We start from the raw sequence: 18718 nt of genomic DNA, 5'->3' as shown, positions 1-18718 counted from the left end.
GTAACACCACCTTAAGCAATCCCTTACCAATCACAGAACAGTTAGGGCATGGAGAATACTTAAGGTAGAATTGAGGTTTTTTTTAAAGTTGCCCATCCCTGTTCGAATGGGCCACTTCAAAATGGGCAATTGGCTCAGGGCCTGAGTTTGGCTACTTGTGACCTAAACAATGGCTGCTGTAAGGTGAGTGGTAGAACCTGGGGTACAGTTGATAGAAAAGTGTGAAGATTAGAAATGGGACTACTTGAACATCGTGGGCCAAAGGGCCAGTTTCTGTGCTGTATTGTTCTGCTCGTGTCAAGAGGAATTTGAAGGGCAATGCAGACTTGTTCCTCTGTTGTATATTGCGGGACACCTCTCTTCCCATGTTTGAAATAATACGTGGGTTGTGTTGGAGAAAAAATAAACAGAAATTTGGATTATATTTTATCTTTAACAAAAAGTTACCTCAAGCACTGTTGCTCTCCTTCAGTACTATACTATGGCTGACAATATTTTTGCGTTTGCATCTCTGAAGTGGGATTTTAACCCACAAGCCAGGTCTTGTTCTCCACAGGGGTTTCTGCTCAGGGCAGGGGAGAATCATACGAAGAGGAAATGAAAATTTTACAAAATTGCAGATGCTGGAAATCTGAAATAGAAGCAGGAAGTGCTGGAAACACTCAACCAGTCAGGCAGCATCAATGGAGAAAGGAATAGTTAACTTTTCAAATCGAAGCTCCTAGGGCAGGGATTGGACTTGTCAGCTCCCCTTTGTTGAGGTGTGGCTGTTCGTCACTGAACATTTAGGTGCGTTCACTGTATTGTGAGCTCGCCGAGCACAATGATGCTGAGATCGAGGAGATTTCATTCCGACCTTCCAGCTCAGGGATTTCAATGCGAATGCTCAAGTGACTGGGTGCCTTGGATGGCCTCTGTCCAGTTTGGCCTTTTGACTTGGGGGCGGGCGTTGGAGCCGCTCAAAGAGGGGAACCAAGGTGGATGATTGGGTGTGGTCGTTGCACCTCACGTGCTAATCAGGCGCCGCAGCCCCGGGACCGCAAGGAGCGAGCTGGGCGCCGAGGGAAGAGCCTCTCCGAGCGGAGGTAATACTGTCGCGGGCTGGGACCAAATTCATGAAGAACCGGGTGAAGGTGATGGATTAAGGTGGATAACGTTGTTTCTTTTCACACGAACCGTTGGATATGAGTGAGTGAGGGAAATGGACCTTCTTCCCAAGGCGAGGTTGGAAAATCGGATCGGTTCCAAAGCAGTGAAAGTCTCCCATGTATGAGCCTGGCGTATTTGTAACATGAAGGGATTTATCCCCACCCCCCCCCCCCTCCAAACAAGATTAATTTCGTAACAATTGCTCTTTCTTGAACTGTTTTGTGTCGTTTCTAGGTGCTAGTCCCTGTGTGATTTATGTGCGGAATGGCGAGAGAGGTTGGTTCAGACGAGTATTGTTTTGCCAGGACGGTTAAATCTTAACATAGATAACTCTCACACCCTTAAAGTGCTTTTTGAAAATAAAAGCTGAGGAGTCATTTAAAATATGTGACTAACGCCGTATTCAGATATTATATTCGCGTCTGGGTTTCTTTTCAGAAGCGAGGTGGGTGATTATCCCATCGCGGTTCTTTTGGGAGACTTGGGAACAGAAGCTCAGAGTTTATTGTAACAAACTTACTTGCTACGGCCAAGCGGGAGCTTCGTGAAAGCTGCTACCATAGACATTACAAACCCTGCCAGTTTGAGCCACAGGAACTTTTGACTCTGCAGTCAAGAGAGTGTTTCGTGTGGTGTGATTTTTAGGGAGAATTTGCCAAGGTTTTATATGTGGATGGCTAATGAACGCACTCATTCCTCATACACCCATGATCTGTTTCTGGGTTTTGGACTTGGCCGGCAGTTACTGTCAGAACTGAGGAAGTTAAGAGCTAACCAAATTATTGGGTCTGGAGTCGTATCTATTTAGGTTTCCTTGACTTGAAGGAAGCTAGTGGTTCCGTGGACTTTTAATGGTAATTTCATGGTCACCATTACTGATACTGGCATTTTATTCCAGATTGATTTAATTGCCCAAATTTAAATCCCTTCGTTATTGTGGTGGAATTTACACTCAGGTCTTTGGATAGCTTGCCCAAGGTTCTGAAAGCTAGTCCAGTACTCTGACTGTTACATTTGTAACATCCCTGTGATAGAAGCTTCTGATCCAGAGGTTTAGTACAGGCCACCGTCGGCTGAACTCTGCAGCAGAGCCTTAAAGTTGCTGGTTTAATGGGGCACGCTTTGTAGAAAGATTACAGTGTGAACCGTCACAAATCTGGCTGATACTCAAACTTAATGATTCTCTATCTCGTGCTGTCCTTGATGTACAAACCATTTGATAGCATGTAGTGGAGCTTCTCACAGCCTTATCTTTAACCTTGGCCTTATCTCTGCAAAAGTACTTTGGAAAGAAGGAACAGGAGCCAGAATTCTGTAGCACAGAAACAGGTCCTTCAGCTCATCGTCCTTTTTTATTCATTCAGAGATGTGGGCTTCATGGGCCACATATACATAATTACTCAATTACCCATTCATAATCCCTCTTGAGAGGGAGGTGAAGAGCAGCCTTCCTGAACTGCTGAGGAGATTGAGATGTGGGGGTGCTCATGTTGTTGGAGGGGATTTGGACCTAGCCACAGTGAAGAATGAGCAATATATTTCAAAGTCAGGATGGTGTGTAGCTTGAAGAGTGACTTCCAGATGATGGTGTTCCTGGACTTTTGGTGCCCTTGACCTTCTTGTGCAGTGCCTAACCTTTTATCTGGGATTCTGAAAAATGGCAACCTCCAAAAACTGGCACTTTTTTTGGTAGATGACATCTGCTCATCAAAGATGGAGTTTGGTGCCAAAAGTGACCTTTGCTCAACTCCCATGTATCCTGTAGTGTTCCATGTCAGTAATCCTCCTCCCCCCCCCCCCCCCAACCTATTGTCTCCCACCCTCACCAAACCCAGTCCCTTTTGATCGGATATCTCTCGTATTACCCCACACCTTGATGAAGGGCTCAAGCCTGAAATGTTGGTGAAGCATCTTCACCTTTGCTACGTGAAGGCACTGTTTGACCTGTTGAGTTTCTCCAGCATTTGTGTTTTTTTTCTCACTTAACCACAATGTCAACAGAATCCTGTGTTTTACCTTGCTAAACACTTTATAAGTACCTTACCGGTCAAGCATAATCCTCACTCAACTCCCGTTGGAATATCCTGTCTTGTTCCACTACTTTATAAGTGCCTCCAAATCGCTGTATACTGACATCCATCCAGTATTGCAGAGCTTTCAGTCTGCCCGACGGTTGCCCAATGCGGTATTAATGGCAGTTGTTACTACCCATGATCCCTCATGCAGCTGAAAATACTGTACCAGCACCAGCGCAGAGGAACCAAGAAGGGTGACATTACCGGCAGTGCGATGCGGGTAGGCAGGGGAAGAAGACATAGGTGTGACGTGGGAGAGATAGAGACAGCAGCAATACTCGGGTGGGCGAGGGGAGGGGAAACGGCAGCGTGTCTTGGGTGTGCGAGGGGAGGGGGAAGACGGCAGCGTGACTTGGGTGGGCGAGAGGAGGGGAGACGGCGGCGCGACAGGGGAGGGGGAGACGGCGGCGCGTCGGGGAGGGGGAGGCGGCGGCGCGTCGGGGAGGGGGAGGCGACGGCGCGTCGGGGAGGGGGAGGCGGCGGCGCGTCGGGGAGGGGGAGGCGCGTCGGGGCGGGGGAGGCGTCGGGGCGGGGGAGGCGTCGGGGCGGGGGAGGCGGCGGGGCGGGGGAGGCGGCGGGGCGGGGGAGGCGGCGGGGCGGGGGAGGCGGCGGGGCGGGGGAGGCGGCGGGGCGGGGGAGGCGGCGGGGCGGGGGAGGCGGCGGGGCGGGGGAGGCGGCGGGGCGGGGGAGGCGGCGGGGCGGGGGAGGCGGCGGGGCGGGGGAGGCGGCGGGGCGGCGGCGGGGCGGCGGCGGGGCGGCGGCGGGGCGGCGGCGGGGCGGCGGCGGGGCGGCGGGGGGGCGGCGGGGAGGGGGAGGCGGCGGGGAGGGGGAGGCGGCAAAGGAGAGAGACAGCAGTGCGAATCTGGCAGGCGAGGGGCGGGGGAGGAAGAGATGGCAGCGCGACTTGGACGGGTGGGCTTAAAGGGACTGAAAGCAAAATGATTCTGAAATCCTGAAGATACTTGTCTTGTATATGTATTGTTTGTCTTCTATGTGTTATGTCAGATTGTGTGCCTGCATGTTTTGCACTGAGGACCGGAGAACACTGTTTTGTCAGGTTGTACCTGTGCAATCAAATGACAATAAACTTGTCACCACAGCCCTGCTTTCTACAGGTTGAGCTGCCACAGTGGATCAGCTGTTTGGAAGAAGTAGCTGCCAAACTATGAGAATGCAGTAATTTACTAAAGTTCCCATAGCCTTATTTAAGCAATTGGTTTGGACCGAGACAAAATTTAAGACTGATATATTTACATTGTAAACTTTGGAGATTTTATATTCACACCAGGCATTATCATGGTTAACATTACAACTTCCAAATAGTCTCCTAGAAGTGGATTGATCTTTTGTTTCTCTTCCTCAGTGGTGTGAGCCATGTCTGAGGCTGTAATGACACCAGCGATGAATTTTCAAGTGGGTCCTACCAGTTTCAGAATGAAGTAAGTTTGAGTTTTTCATCCACTTTTTTAATATGGAATTTCAAACATAGAAACACTTGATTAGATCTCTCCTGTCCATGACAGTCCTTATGTTCCATGAGAAACCTCCTCTACCTTGCCTATTCCTCTATTGCTCATGTGTTGGTCCAGATTAAACGTTGCTTTTTTGGACATCTCTCTCACTCTCTGTATATGTATTGTTTGTCTTCTATGTGGTTTCACAATTGAATTAATTAGTGTTGTATGATTATGGCCCATAATTTTGGTTTTGCCCATATAATATTTATTTTCTCCACATCTCTGGTTGAAGTATTAATGACTGGCTCTGGGTTATAGAAACAGGCCCTTCAGCCCATTGAGTCCAAGCTACCTCCCAAACATCCATTTATATTAATCCCATTATTTCATTGCATTTTCATTGACTAACCATAAACTACTCTAGGACCACCAAAATAAAAAAAATTTATCCTTTTATCTCTCTGTTCTCTCTCTCTCTCTCTCTCTGTGTTTATTATGGTAATTTCATTTATCTTGTTTACATTTCAGGGTATCTGTGCTTTATACATGTGTATATGGACTATGAACCCTCATATCATGTATCATATCGACTCCCCTCAGATTCTGCCACGGAACTACACACTAATAGGGCAATTTACCGCAGCCTATCAACCTTGCACACCTTTGAGATGTCAGAGAAAACTGGAGCACCTGTGGAAACCCACATGGTCACAGGGAGAATGTCCAGGTTCTAAAGTGGAGTAAAAGACTACACTTGCACCCACACCTCCTCCCTCACCACTATTCAGGTCCCAAAGTGTCCTTCCAAGAGAAGCAACACTTGTGAATCCACAGGGATCATTCACTGAATCTGATGCTCTGGCTGTGACCTCCTCCACATTGGTGAGACTGAACACACATTGGTAGATCCTTTCGTTAATCATATTAGTTCTGTCCACCGCAACAGCGAGGTCCTCCCAGGGTCCAGCCATTTCAATTACACGCACCAATATGTCTAAAATGCCCTGTGTACTGCCAAACTAAGGCTACCTGCAAATTGGAGGATAACTCCTTTATTCCGTCTGGGCACTCTCCAACCAATGGCATTAACATCGACTTCCAAGTTCCATTAACTCCCTTCCATGAGTCTCTCTCTTTTCCAACTCCTCTGTGTCCTTTCCTCTAGCTTTCCACCACCTTCTGTTCCTTCTATCAGGGCTACCCTTGGACCTCTGTCCTGTCATTTTTTTTTCCTATTCTACCTTCCCACCCATATCTACATCCCTTTGTCCCTTCCTCCTCTCCTGTTCCCCAACCCCCTCCCATCCCCATCTTTTTATTCAGACGTCTGCCTGTTTTTGCTTGTACTTGATGAAGGGCCCAGGCTTGAAACATTGGTTACTCTTTACTTCCTATGGAAGTGTGTGTGATCTGCTGTGTTTCTCTGGCACATTTGTGTATTGCATTGGACCCCAGCATCTACAGACTTTCTTGTTTAACTCTCAGGCCAGGATTGAAGCCAAGAGGCAGGGGCATAAACTATCTTCCTGTTCATGACTTTGTGGGTTATGGAGATTCTCATTCCCAATGCTGTCGCTGTCTGAATTTCTTCATTTTAAACAGAAAGTCCTGTTACCAATAATGAAAGGATTTTTCTACCAATCTCTAATTCTTCTACCAGTAACCTTGCAGTTACTTGATCACTGCCCTTACTTCTAAGGGGAATAGTTGCTTCCTATTAGTTCTACTGGGCTTCTTTTAACTTCATAGAAAATCCACATTTATCAGTCACAAAATTAATTTTGAGATTCCAGTAAATCTGTGGAACTTCAACTATCACCTTGGGAATCTTAACAATGCAGATATGTTCCAATTGCTCCAGACCATTGGTTTTCAAATTGCCCCCCTCAACTCACATCACCTGAAGCAACCCCTATGCCATAAGTGCTCTGTGATTGGTAAGGGATTGCTTCAGGTGGTATGTGAGTGGAAGGGAAGGTTGAGAATCACTGCTTTAGACCCAATTGTTACTGAAATATTTTGCTTTTCCTTTGGAGTTGTGAAACCATGCACATAACGAGTCAATTAGGTATGATTAAAACAATGGTTTTCAAACTTTTTCTTCCCACTCACATACCAGTTTACTAATCAAAGAGCACTCATGGCATAGGGATTACTTCAGGTGAATGTGAGTTTAGAGGGGCAGTTTGAAAACCACTGATCTAGATGAATGTTTGGCATCAGTTTGCAATCATTTGCAATGATTGCATGCACTTCATTGCCTCAGGTGTTAAGAGCTTGTTTATAATTTTTGTTTAATTCTTCCTTTGATTTTCAAGTTCATATTAGTTGTGATCCTAAATTTCTATCACTCCCTTGTTGGTGTGTGTTCTAAGCTTTGGAGTTATCCCATGGATGTTCAGCCTCTTGAATTTGTTCAGAGAGATGGACATCTTTATGGGTCATTAAGACCACTCTCTTTCGTCCATTCGGACACCTTTTCTCTTGAAGATGGTAAATAAATGAACATAGATTTAAAAAAAAAAAAATCAGCATAATTAATACAATTTGACATTGATCCAAAAGAAAGTTTGACTAAGTTATGGAGACAGTTTTACAGCATGTAAATGGGCCCTTCAAGCCAACTTGTCCATGCCAACAAAGTGGCCAAGTGCCTATTTACATATATTTGGCATTTTTATAACTCTTTCCTATTTAAGTACCTCTCCAAATATCTTTAAATGTGTTCAGTTGATGAGTCTTGACCTGAATCCCTTCTTGCTCCACAGATGGTGGTTAACTATGCTAGTGGTTAACTATGCTATTATGTTTACCTTTCAGTAATTTTGAAAATGAGTTTAGAAATGAACAACTGCTGCCTCGAAGCAGGAATGGGCTGCCCTTGCCTTCGCTGGGCAACAGTAGACCTGCAACAACCAACACCTGCAAGTACGCTGTGGACTCTTCGTTCTACACCAGGAACAACCCTCATCCCAAGAGGGTCTATCATATCAAAGGTAACCTGTGATGTGCACAGTAACCCCTTAACCTTCTGGGCCACCAAAGGGGTTGGAAAAAGCAATCACGTGGAAACTGAATAAAATGGAATTGTTATGAATACAACAGTTGAGACATTATGTTGTAACTTTATAAAACACTGTTAGGTCACCCTTGGCGCATTGGTGCAGTTCAGGCCACCACGCTGCAGGAAAGATGTGCTTGTGTGAGAGTGAGGAGAGGGGATTCACCAGGATTTTACTTGGATTGGAGGGCTTTAAATATGGAGTAAAACGGAATATGTTGAGCTTGTTTTGCCTGGAGTGAAGGAAGCCAAGGGGATGATCGGAATAGAAGTTCACAAGATTATGAGAGGCATAGATAAGGTAGTCTAAATCAACTTCCCATGGTAGGGTTATTGAAAGTAAGAGTGTGTAGGTTTTGGATGGGAGGCAGTTTTAATGGGGATCAGAGGGTAGGTTCTTTTTACAGGGAGGGATTGATATCTGGAACTCAATGCCAGAGGTGGTAGTGGGATTGGATACAATTACGCAGCAGGCGAAGCAGCATCAGTGAGAAAGAAAGAATGATTGCCATTTTGGGCTGGGATCCTTCATTAGGATTTTTGATCAAAATCTGGCTCAATGAAGGGCTCTGGCTGTAAACGTCGACCATGTTTTATTTCCCACTGTTGCTGCTTGGCCTGTTGGGTTTCTCCAGCAGCTTGTGTTGGTCCAGAGTCTCTTGTGTCCCTAGCTGTATGAATAATCTATCTATGGTTTAATTTCAATGCAAGTATAAAACTAGTTGGTCATATAAGGCCAGGATCAACAAAAAAATGGTATCTTCTTTGACCTTCAGTTTGCTTAAATGTGTCTCTGAACATTGGTGTAGATTCTTCAGCAAATCCCTATGAGCTTATGTGCCTGTTCAGATTTATTCTTAACTGTGTTGCAGGTTTGAACAATGCGCTGGTGTGTAAGGTGGATGATGGTGTTTGTCACAAAGTACCAGTCAGATCACCAACACCTAAACAAGAGTTCATCAAATCTAAGCGCCCAATCACTGCCAATGTTCCCATCACTCCTCCATACCCAGCACATCTCATCACCGGATTGCCACTGTCCCCGTGTAAAGAAGTTGTTCACCCTGACATCGGCTTGTTATGTGAGTATTAATGGGTCCAAGGGTGTGGTGGGGACTATTCTAGTTCAACAATTTGCCAGCAGACCAATCAAGTGGCAGTGAGAATGCGATACCCAGGTTGGGGAGAAGTGTTTAAAATGAGGAGCTTGTCACGGGTCTTGGCACATTAGCAGCAGACCATTCAAGTGGCAGAGTGAGAAAATTGCACTGGAGCAGGAGCAAATAAAAATAAAGCAGGCACAGCGCAGAGCAGCTAGTGTGTGAGTGGCTCAGTGTAGGAGTGGATATTTGAGGATTTGGTTTGCGAGACTTCAGCGAACAGAGGAGAATGTCCAAGAATTGAGGCAAGGAAAGGATGGGTTTTTACTCTTTTTTTTCTATTTCGTAGATAATGGGAAAGACAGCCAGGGCAAGGACGTATTCCTCTGGCAGAATGCGGTAGTTAGCAAAGCCAACACTATCCATGACTACTTCATCTGTGAGAAGTGCATCCAACTACAGCTCCCTACAAATGGAGTACAGATTTGGAGCGGGAGTAGAAGAACTCCGAATCATTTGGGAGGCTGAGGGAGTGATAGACGGGAGTTGCAGTGACACTATCACAACTAAGAGGCAGGCAGATGGGTGACAGTCAGGAGAAGGAAAGGGAACAGGCAGGCAGTGCAGGGCACCCTTGAGGCTGTTCCTCTCAATAAAAAAGTATACAATTGTGGACACTGTTTGGAGGGGGTGGGGGGGAAGAGAAACAACCTACCAAGTACAAGCCACAGAATTCGGGTCTCTGGCACTGTCTGGCCTTGTGGCTAAGAAGGGAAGGGAGGAGAAGAGTGAGCTGTAGTGATTGGGGATTCATAGATACGGGGACAGATAAGAGGTTCTGTGAAAGAGAGTGAGAATCCTGGAATATGTTGCCTCCCTGGTGCTAGGGTCTGAGATATCAGTGATTGAGTTCACAGAAGGTAGGATGAGCAGCCAGATGTCATGGTCCATGTAGATACCAATGACATATGTAGGAAGACTGATGAGGTCCTGCAAAGAGAGTTCAGGGAGTAAGGCACTAGATTGAAGGGCAGGACCTCCAAGGTTGTAATTATCAGGATTGTTACCCATGGCACATGCTAGTGACGTTTGAAGTAGGAGGATAATGCAGTTTAACCCGTGGCTAAAGAGATGGTGCAGGAGGGAGGGCTTCAGGTTTCTGGATCAATGGGCTCTTTTCCAGGGACCTGCTCCAAAGGGATGGCTTGCATCTGAACTGGAGGGGGCTAATATCCTTGTGGGAAGATTTGCTAGTGCTTCTCTGGTGGGTTTAAACTAGATTTACAGGTGATGAGAATCAGAGTGTCAGAGCAGATAGTGGGAGTGCAGTGGAGAGGGAAAATATGTGAAGACTGCATGTAAATTCAGAAATCAAAGGGTTGTAGGTGGTGGAAATGTTCTCAGGTCATCTATTTCAATGCAAGGAGTATTGGAGAAAAAGCAGATGAGCTTAGAACGATGGGCACATGGAATTATGACACTGTGGCCATTAGTGAAACTTGGTTGCAGGAGGGGTGGGACTGGCAGCTCAATGTTCCAGGCTTCCAAGGTTTCAGATGTGATAGAACAGGGGAGATGAAAGAGGGAGGAGTGGAATTGTTAGTCAGGGAAAATATCACAGCTGTGCTCAGGCAGGACAGACCAGAGGGCTCGTCTACTGGGGCTATATGGATGGAGTTGAGGAAGGGGAAAGGTATGGCCACATTCATGGGGTTGTATTATAGATCACCCAATAGTCAGTGAGAATTGGAGGAGCAAATCTGTAGAGAGATAACAGATGGCTGCAGGAAATATAAGGTTGAGATTGAAGGAAATTTTAACTTTCCACATGTTGACTGGGACTCCCATACTGTAAAAGGACTGGATGGCTTGGAGTTTGTCAAATGTGTTTGGAACATTTTCTAAATCAGTAATAGTTCTCAACCTTTTTCTTTACACTCGTATTCCACCTGAAGTAATCTCTTATCAACCACAGACCAGCTATGACATCCTATGCCATAGCTACTTTATGGTCAGTAAGGGATTACTTAAGGTGGTATGGGTCTGGAGAAAAAAGGTTGAGAACACTGAGGAAGAGGTACCAACTAGAGAGAGTGCAATACTGGATCTCCTCTTAGGGAACTGGACAGGTGCAGGGGTGCAGTGCTAATTGTTTAGGTGTAGGAGCTCACTAAAAACAGCAACAAGGAGGTGCCGAGTATGTGTAAGGGAACATTTTGGGTGCAATGATCAGGTTGATTATGAAGGATAGGTCTGGTTCTCTGGTTGAGATTCTAAATTGGAGAAAGGCCAATTTTGAGGAAATGGGAAAAGATCTAGAAAGTGTGGATTGGCAAGTGGAAGCCTTCAAAGACAAAATTTTGAGAGTAAAAAGTTTATATGTTCCTGTCAGCATTAAAGGCAAAGTTAACAGGTTTACGGAACCTGTTTTCAAGAGATATTGTGGATCTGGTTTGGAAAAAGAGAGAGTTGTAGAGCAGGTATAGGGAACATATACGCCCTATATACGCTCTGTATACGTATACAGAGCCGTTGTCATACCCACACTCCTGTTCGGCTCCGAATCATGGGTCCTCTACCGGCACCACCTACGGCTCCTAGAACGCTTCCACCAGCGTTGTCTCCGCTCCATCCTCAACATCCATTGGAGCGCTTACATCCCTAACGTCGAAGTACTCGAGATGGCAGAGGTCGACAGCATCGAGTCCACGCTGCTGAAGATCCAGCTGCGCTGGATGGGTCACGTCTCCAGAATGGAGGACCATCGCCTTCCCAAGATCGTGTTATATGGCGAGCTCTCCACTGGCCACCGTGACAGAGGTGCACCAAAGAAAAGGTACAAGGACTGCCTAAAGAAATCTCTTGGTGCCTGCCACATTGACCACCGCCAGTGGTCTGATAACGCCTCAAACCGTGCATCTTGGCGCCTCACAGTTTGGCGGGCAGCAACCTCCTTTGAAGAAGACCGCAGAGCCCACCTCACTGACAAAAGGCAAAGGAGGAAAAACCCAACACCCAACCCCAACCAACCAATTTTCCCCTGCAACCGCTGCAATCGTGTCTGCCTGTCCCGCATCGGACTTGTCAGCCACAAACGAGCCTGCAGCTGACGTGGACTTTTTACCCCCTCCATAAATCTTCGTCCGCGAAGCCAAGCCAAAGAAAAAAAGATAGGGAACATGGAGCAAATGAGGTACTTGTGTGTATTTTTTTAAAAAGTTTTTTCCTTGCATTAAGAACAAAACCAGGAAGGCAAAAAAAAAAGACATGAGGTTTCTTTGGCAGAAATGTGAAGGAAATTCCAAAGGTCTTCTACAGATATATGAAGAGCACAGGGTGGTCAGCAAGAAAAGAAGGGCGAGATTGTAAATGTTTTTTTTTTTGCATCAGTATTTGCTCAGGAAACTGGCAGAGTCTAGGGAAGTTAGGAAAGCAAAGAGTGAGGTCATGGAACCGATAAGAATTAGAGGAAGAGGTGCATGCTGGTGGATAAATCCCCAGGGCTTGACAAGATATTCCATTGGATCTTGAAGGAGGCTAGTGTAGAAACAGGTGCCCTGACAGAAATAATTAAAATGTACTTCGCCAGAGGTGAGATGCTGGAGGATTGGCTCATGTTTTTCCATTCTTTAAAAAAGACGCCACAAGTAACCCAGGAAATTATAGGCTGGTGAGCCTGATGTCAGGAGAAAGTAATTTATTGGAAGGTTTTCAGAGATTGGAGTTGGAGGTCTCGGGGCGCTGGAGGTCTCGGGGCGCTGGAGGTCTCGGGGCGCTGGAGGTCTCGGGGCGCTGGAGGTCTCGGGGCGCTGGAGGTCTCGGGGCGCTGGAGGTCTCGGGGCGCTGGAGGTCTCGGGGCGCTGGAGGTCTCGGGGCGCTGGAGGTCTCGGGGCGCTGGAGGTCTCGGGGCGCTGGAGGTCTCGGGGCGCTGGAGGTCTCGGGGCGCTGGAGGTCTCGGGGCGCTGGAGGTCTCGGGGCGCTGGAGGTCTCGGGGCGCTGGAGGTCTCGGGGCGCTGGAGGTCTCGGGGCGCTGGAGGTCTCGGGGCGCTGGAGGTCTCGGGGCGCTGGAGGTCTCGGGGCGCTGGAGGTCTCGGGGCGCTGGAGGTCTCGGGGCGCTGGAGGTCTCGGGGCGCTGGAGGTCTCGGGGCGCTGGAGGTCTCGGGGCGCTGGAGGTCTCGGGGCGCTGGAGGTCTCGGGGCGCTGGAGGTCTCGGGGCGCTGGAGGTCTCGGGGCGCTGGAGGTCTCGGGGCGCTGGAGGTCTCGGGGCGCTGGAGGTCTCGGGGCGCTGGAGGTCTCGGGGCGCTGGAGGTCTCGGGGCGCTGGAGGTCTCGGGGCGCTGGAGGTCTCGGGGCGCTGGAGGTCTCGGGGCGCTGGAGGTCTCGGGGCGCTGGAGGTCTCGGGGCGCTGGAGGTCTCGGGGCGCTGGAGGTCTCGGGGCGCTGGAGGTCTCGGGGCGCTGGAGGTCTCGGGGCGCTGGAGGTCTCGGGGCGCTGGAGGTCTCGGGGCGCTGGAGGTCTCGGGGCGCTGGAGGTCTCGGGGCGCTGGAGGTCTCGGGGCGCTGGAGGTCTCGGGGCGCTGGAGGTCTCGGGGCGCTGGAGGTCTCGGGGCGCTGGAGGTCTCGGGGCGCTGGAGGTCTCGGGGCGCTGGAGGTCTCGGGGCGCTGGAGGTCTCGGGGCGCTGGAGGTCTCGGGGCGCTGGAGGTCTCGGGGCGCTGGAGGTCTCGGGGCGCTGGAGGTCTCGGGGCGCTGGAGGTCTCGGGGCGCTGGAGGTCTCGGGGCGCTGGAGGTCTCGGGGCGCTGGAGGTCTCGGGGCGCTGGAGGTCTCGGGGCGCTGGAGGTCTCGGGGCGCTGGAGGTCTCGGGGCGCTGGAGGTCTCGGGGCGCTGGAGGTCTCGGGGCGCTGGAGGTCTCGGGGCGCTGGAGGTCTCGGGGCGCTGGAGGTCTCGGGGCGCTGGAGGTCTCGGGGCGCTGGAGGTCTCGGGGCGCTGGAGGTCTCGGGGCGCTGGAGGTCTCGGGGCGCTGGAGGTCTCGGGGCGCTGGAGGTCTCGGGGCGCTGGAGGTCTCGGGGCGCTGGAGGTCTCGGGGCGCTGGAGGTCTCGGGGCGCTGGAGGTCTCGGGGCGCTGGAGGTCTCGGGGCGCTGGAGGTCTCGGGGCGCTGGAGGTCTCGGGGCGCTGGAGGTCTCGGGGCGCTGGAGGTCTCGGGGCGCTGGAGGTCTCGGGGCGCTGGAGGTCTCGGGGCGCTGGAGGTCTCGGGGCGCTGGAGGTCTCGGGGCGCTGGAGGTCTCGGGGCGCTGGAGGTCTCGGGGCGCTGGAGGTCTCGGGGCGCTGGAGGTCTCGGGGCGCTGGAGGTCTCGGGGCGCTGGAGGTCTCGGGGCGCTGGAGGTCTCGGGGCGCTGGAGGTCTCGGGGCGCTGGAGGTCTCGGGGCGCTGGAGGTCTCGGGGCGCTGGAGGTCTCGGGGCGCTGGAGGTCTCGGGGCGCTGGAGGTCTCGGGGCGCTGGAGGTCTCGGGGCGCTGGAGGTCTCGGGGCGCTGGAGGTCTCGGGGCGCTGGAGGTCTCGGGGCGCTGGAGGTCTCGGGGCGCTGGAGGTCTCGGGGCGCTGGAGGTCTCGGGGCGCTGGAGGTCTCGGGGCGCTGGAGGTCTCGGGGCGCTGGAGGTCTCGGGGCGCTGGAGGTCTCGGGGCGCTGGAGGTCTCGGGGCGCTGGAGGTCTCGGGGCGCTGGAGGTCTCGGGGCGCTGGAGGTCTCGGGGCGCTGGAGGTCTCGGGGCGCTGGAGGTCTCGGGGCGCTGGAGGTCTCGGGGCGCTGGAGGTCTCGGGGCGCTGGAGGTCTCGGGGCGCTGGAGGTCTCGGGGCGCTGGAGGTCTCGGGGCGCTGGAGGTCTCGGGGCGCTGGAGGTCTCGGGGCGCTGGAGGTCTCGGGGCGCTGGAGGTCTCGGGGCGCTGGAGGTCTCGGGGCGCTGGAGGTCTCGGGGCGCTGGAGGTCTCGGGGCGCTGGAGGTCTCGGGGCGCTGGAGGTCTCGGGGCGCTGGAGGTCTCGGGGCGCTGGAGGTCTCGGGGCGCTGGAGGTCTCGGGGCGCTGGAGGTCTCGGGGCGCTGGAGGTCTCGGGGCGCTGGAGGTCTCGGGGCGCTGGAGGTCTCGGGGCGCTGGAGGTCTCGGGGCGCTGGAGGTCTCGGGGCGCTGGAGGTCTCGGGGCGCTGGAGGTCTCGGGGCGCTGGAGGTCTCGGGGCGCTGGAGGTCTCGGGGCGCTGGAGGTCTCGGGGCGCTGGAGGTCTCGGGGCGCTGGAGGTCTCGGGGCGCTGGAGGTCTCGGGGCGCTGGAGGTCTCGGGGCGCTGGAGGTCTCGGGGCGCTGGAGGTCTCGGGGCGCTGGAGGTCTCGGGGCGCTGGAGAATAGTGGTAGATGATTGCTTATCAGACTGGAGGCCTGTGACTAGTGGTGTGCCTTGGGGATCAGTGCTGGAACCATTATTGTTTGTCATCTATATCAATGATCTGAATGATAATGTGGTAAATTGGATCAGCAAGTTTGCTGATGACACTAAGATTGGACGCATTGTATTCAGCAAAGGTTTTCAAAGCTTGCAGAGGGATCTTGACCAGGTGGAAAATGGGCTGAAAAATGGCAGATGGAATTTAATGCAGACAAGTGTAAGGTGTTGCATTTTGTCAGGACAACTCAAGAAAGAATGTACATGATAAATGGTAGGGCATGGAGGAGTGTGGTTGAACAGAGGGATCTGGGAATACAGATACTTAATTCCCTGAAAGTGGCATCACAGGTAGATAGGGTTGTACAGAGAGCTTTCCGCATATTGGCCTTCATTAAATCAATCATTGAGTATTGGAGTTGGGATGTTATGGTAAATTTGCATAAGACATTGGTGAGGCTAAATTTGGAGTATTGTGTACAGTTTTGGTCACCTAACAACAATAATGTTGAAAGAATGTAGAGAAAATTTACTAGGATGTTGCCTGGACTTCAAGAACTGAGTTACAGGGAAAGGTTAAACGGGTTAGGACTTTATTCCTTAGAGTGTAGAGGAATGAGGGAAGAATTTGGAGGTATACAAAATTATGACGTGCATAGAGAGAGTAAATGTATGCATCTGGTAGGCTTTTTCCACTGAGGGTGAGATACAAACCAGAGGATATGGGTTAATGGTGAAAGGGGAAATGTTTAGGTGGCATAAAAGAGTGAACTTTTCATGCAGAGAGTAGTGGGAGTGTGGAATTAGCTGACTGCTGAAGTGGTGAATGTGGACTCAATTTTAACTATTTATAAAAGGAGCTAGAAGGGATGAGTGGCCACTTCATAGTGGGTGGAACTGTGGCACAGAGGGTAGTTGTCTCACCGCTCCAATGATCCAGGTTCAATCCTAATATCCATGTGGAGTTTGCACATTCTCCCCATGACAGTGTTGGGTTCTGTCCCATCCAAAGCTGCCCCCCCCCCATTATTCTAGTTTCCTCCCACAGGGTGGTGTGTTAGTTGACTGCTGCAAAAGTTGCCCTTCATCTGGTGCGTGACTGGGAGCTAGTAAGAGGAAGGATGATTTGAATCTTGGGGGGAATAGGTAACTGAGATTTGTAGGGTTGCTATGTCAGACTGAATACATTAGATGGACTGAGTGGCCTTTTATCTATGAAAAGAATTATAAATACTTAAAAAGATAAAACATGAGAAAAGGCCTTTCATTTGTCATCAGGTGCTCAGTATCCTGTCGTACCATTCCCTATTTGTATTCCTCACTCAGGCCCAAGCCTAGTTCCACTGAACAGAGTTTTAACAATTAGCCTGGCAAGGAAGTTGGAACTAAAGGATGCATGTTATTGAACAGTTTATATCTCAGGGAGTAGACATCTGGAATTTTTCCCACACAAAATAAATGAAATGCTAGCTCAATTAATAAGCTGAGAGCAATAGGTTTCACTAGATAAGGATATATGGAACCCATACAAATGGATGTTGTAGTGAATGCCCTTCATCTCTTTGAATTGTACAAAGGGCTGAATGGTCTCTTCCTGTTCCCAACAGAAAACAGCCATTTGGGCCAGTGAACCTGTGTGCAAGGTTCCCAATTCCACTCATTTCCCCTCAATTGCCTCATTTTCGTGCCACTCGATAAGAATTCCATTCAAGTTAATTGTCACATGCACCAAGACACTAAGATAAAGGTTGTTTTATGAGCAATCCAGCTGAACATTTCATGCATAGTGCAACAGTTAAGGCACTGTCCAGAGTTACAGAGAGACTGAGCATAGTTTCACTATTTTGAGGTTAATTCAGGAAACAAAGGGAAAGAAACTATATGTGATCTCACACTTGTGAATCTTCTTCCTGATAGGAAAGGATGAAGAGAGTGGGACCAGAGTGGTAAAAACACGAAACTCAGCAGATCACAGTGTACTTTATATAGCAAGGATAAAGATACATAACCAATGTTTCAGGCTTGAGCCCTTTATCAAGGTATGAGCAAAATGTAGGCAGGCGCCCAAACAAAATGGTGGGGAGCACAGTCCCTCAGGCAGGTAGGCAGGTGCCCAAACAAAATGGTAGGGAGGAGCACAGTCCCTCAGGCAGGAGATCATGGGTGGAGAAGGGAGAGAGGGCATACCAGCAAACCAGGGGAAGGGGATGACTCTGTGAATGGAAAAGCTGAGAGTTGGAGGAAAGAAGGCAGAGGGTTGAGGAAGAGAGAGAGAATGGGGAGTAGGCTAGCAGAAACCAGAGATATTGATGTTAATGTCATCCAGTTGTAGAGCGTCCAGATGTAAAATTAGGCGTGGCTTCTCCCATTTTATGAGTGGCCTTAGTGTGACAGTACATGAGGCCATGGACAGACATGTCAGTGCATGAGTGGGGCACAGAATTGAAATGGTTGACTACTGGAAGATCTCTGTCATTGATGCAGACAGAGTGAAGGTGCTCAGCTATGTGGCAAGGGTGGGATGAGTCCTTTGTTGTATCTGTAACCTCTACCAGCTGTGCTTGAAAGAAGTGTTACTTTGGAGCATCTTGTATTTTCTATTGACTGGTTCTAATAGTAAAGTAAAAGAGGTTTTTTTTTATTATGATGATGCATTTCCTCTCAAAAGCAGAAGATGGAGAACTGATCTAATTTGGGGGCTTGAAAATGGTGATCTTTCGGACATGGAAAACATGTTCTCACATGAGGGAAGTCCAGAACTAATCATATCAATTCTGATGAACTATTTCTTTTTGTACCGGGGTGGGGGGGGGGGGGGGAATGGGGTGTGTGGAGCAATGTGGGGGAGGTGCAGAGAGGAATGCTAGAGAGAGAAAGAGTGACCATCTATGTTCGACCTATACTGTCTGACCAGATGAATATTTCCAGCTGTTTCTCTTTAATTTGTATGTACAGTATCTGCATTATAATTCTGGGTAGAAGCTCCTTTTCATGGTCCCTATTCTGCCTTGAGTTTTGTACCAGGTGCCAGTTTTGTGCCAGTCACTCACTTTGCATATTAAGGAATATCTTCAGTAAAAGTTTAAGGATGGTATATATTCTCTTCTGTGGCTCTTTGTGCAGACTCCCAGGCTTGGCGGGAAGCACTGTCTGATTTGACGGCCCGAGTGGGAATCTTTGTTGAACCAGGACGAGAAGTAAAAGAGGTGATTTACACTGCTCGTGACTATTAGTCAAAAAACATCAGCCTAGAAAAAAAATTAAAACCTTAAAAACTGCCTGCAATCCTCTTTCAAATATATCCTAAACATGACCACCTCAAATTGACAGACGATACGTTTTACTCTTTTTCAGCGGTTTTACTCTTTAATCTTTATCTCTGAGCAGCATTCCTGCTCCCTGCTCTACCTCCCCAAACCTCCCCCTACCCCCCTTTTTAAAAAAAAACCCGCTCC

General features: G+C 49.7%; 1 protein-coding gene across 7 annotated transcripts in view; it reads left to right on the top strand.

Moving 5' to 3' along the window:
* The first annotated feature begins 946 nt into the window (after positions 1-946).
* LOC138757773 (protein TBATA-like) overlaps positions 947-18718 on the top strand; it is a 30940-nt gene continuing 13168 nt past the window's right edge. For 4 of the 7 annotated variants that reach the window (XM_069925629.1, XM_069925633.1, XM_069925634.1 and 1 more), the window contains exons 1-5: positions 1350-1425; positions 4588-4663; positions 7502-7677; positions 8615-8824; positions 18387-18469. In XM_069925629.1, the coding sequence (XP_069781730.1) occupies positions 4599-4663; positions 7502-7677; positions 8615-8824; positions 18387-18469 (534 nt within the window). In that variant the 5' untranslated portion in view covers positions 1350-1425; positions 4588-4598. Of the gene's footprint in view, positions 1147-1349; positions 1426-1477; positions 1595-4587; positions 4664-7501; positions 7678-8614; positions 8825-18386; positions 18470-18718 lie in introns of those variants that run through there. The other 3 variants (XM_069925631.1, XM_069925630.1, XM_069925632.1) reach the window with 3 other exon arrangements.

This window comes from Narcine bancroftii, chromosome 3 (assembly GCF_036971445.1).
Source record: "Narcine bancroftii isolate sNarBan1 chromosome 3, sNarBan1.hap1, whole genome shotgun sequence".
Taxonomy (NCBI): Eukaryota; Metazoa; Chordata; class Chondrichthyes; order Torpediniformes; family Narcinidae; genus Narcine; species Narcine bancroftii.
The sequence above is the reverse complement of the archived record's forward strand: the minus strand, read 5'-3'. Positions and strand labels throughout refer to the sequence as shown.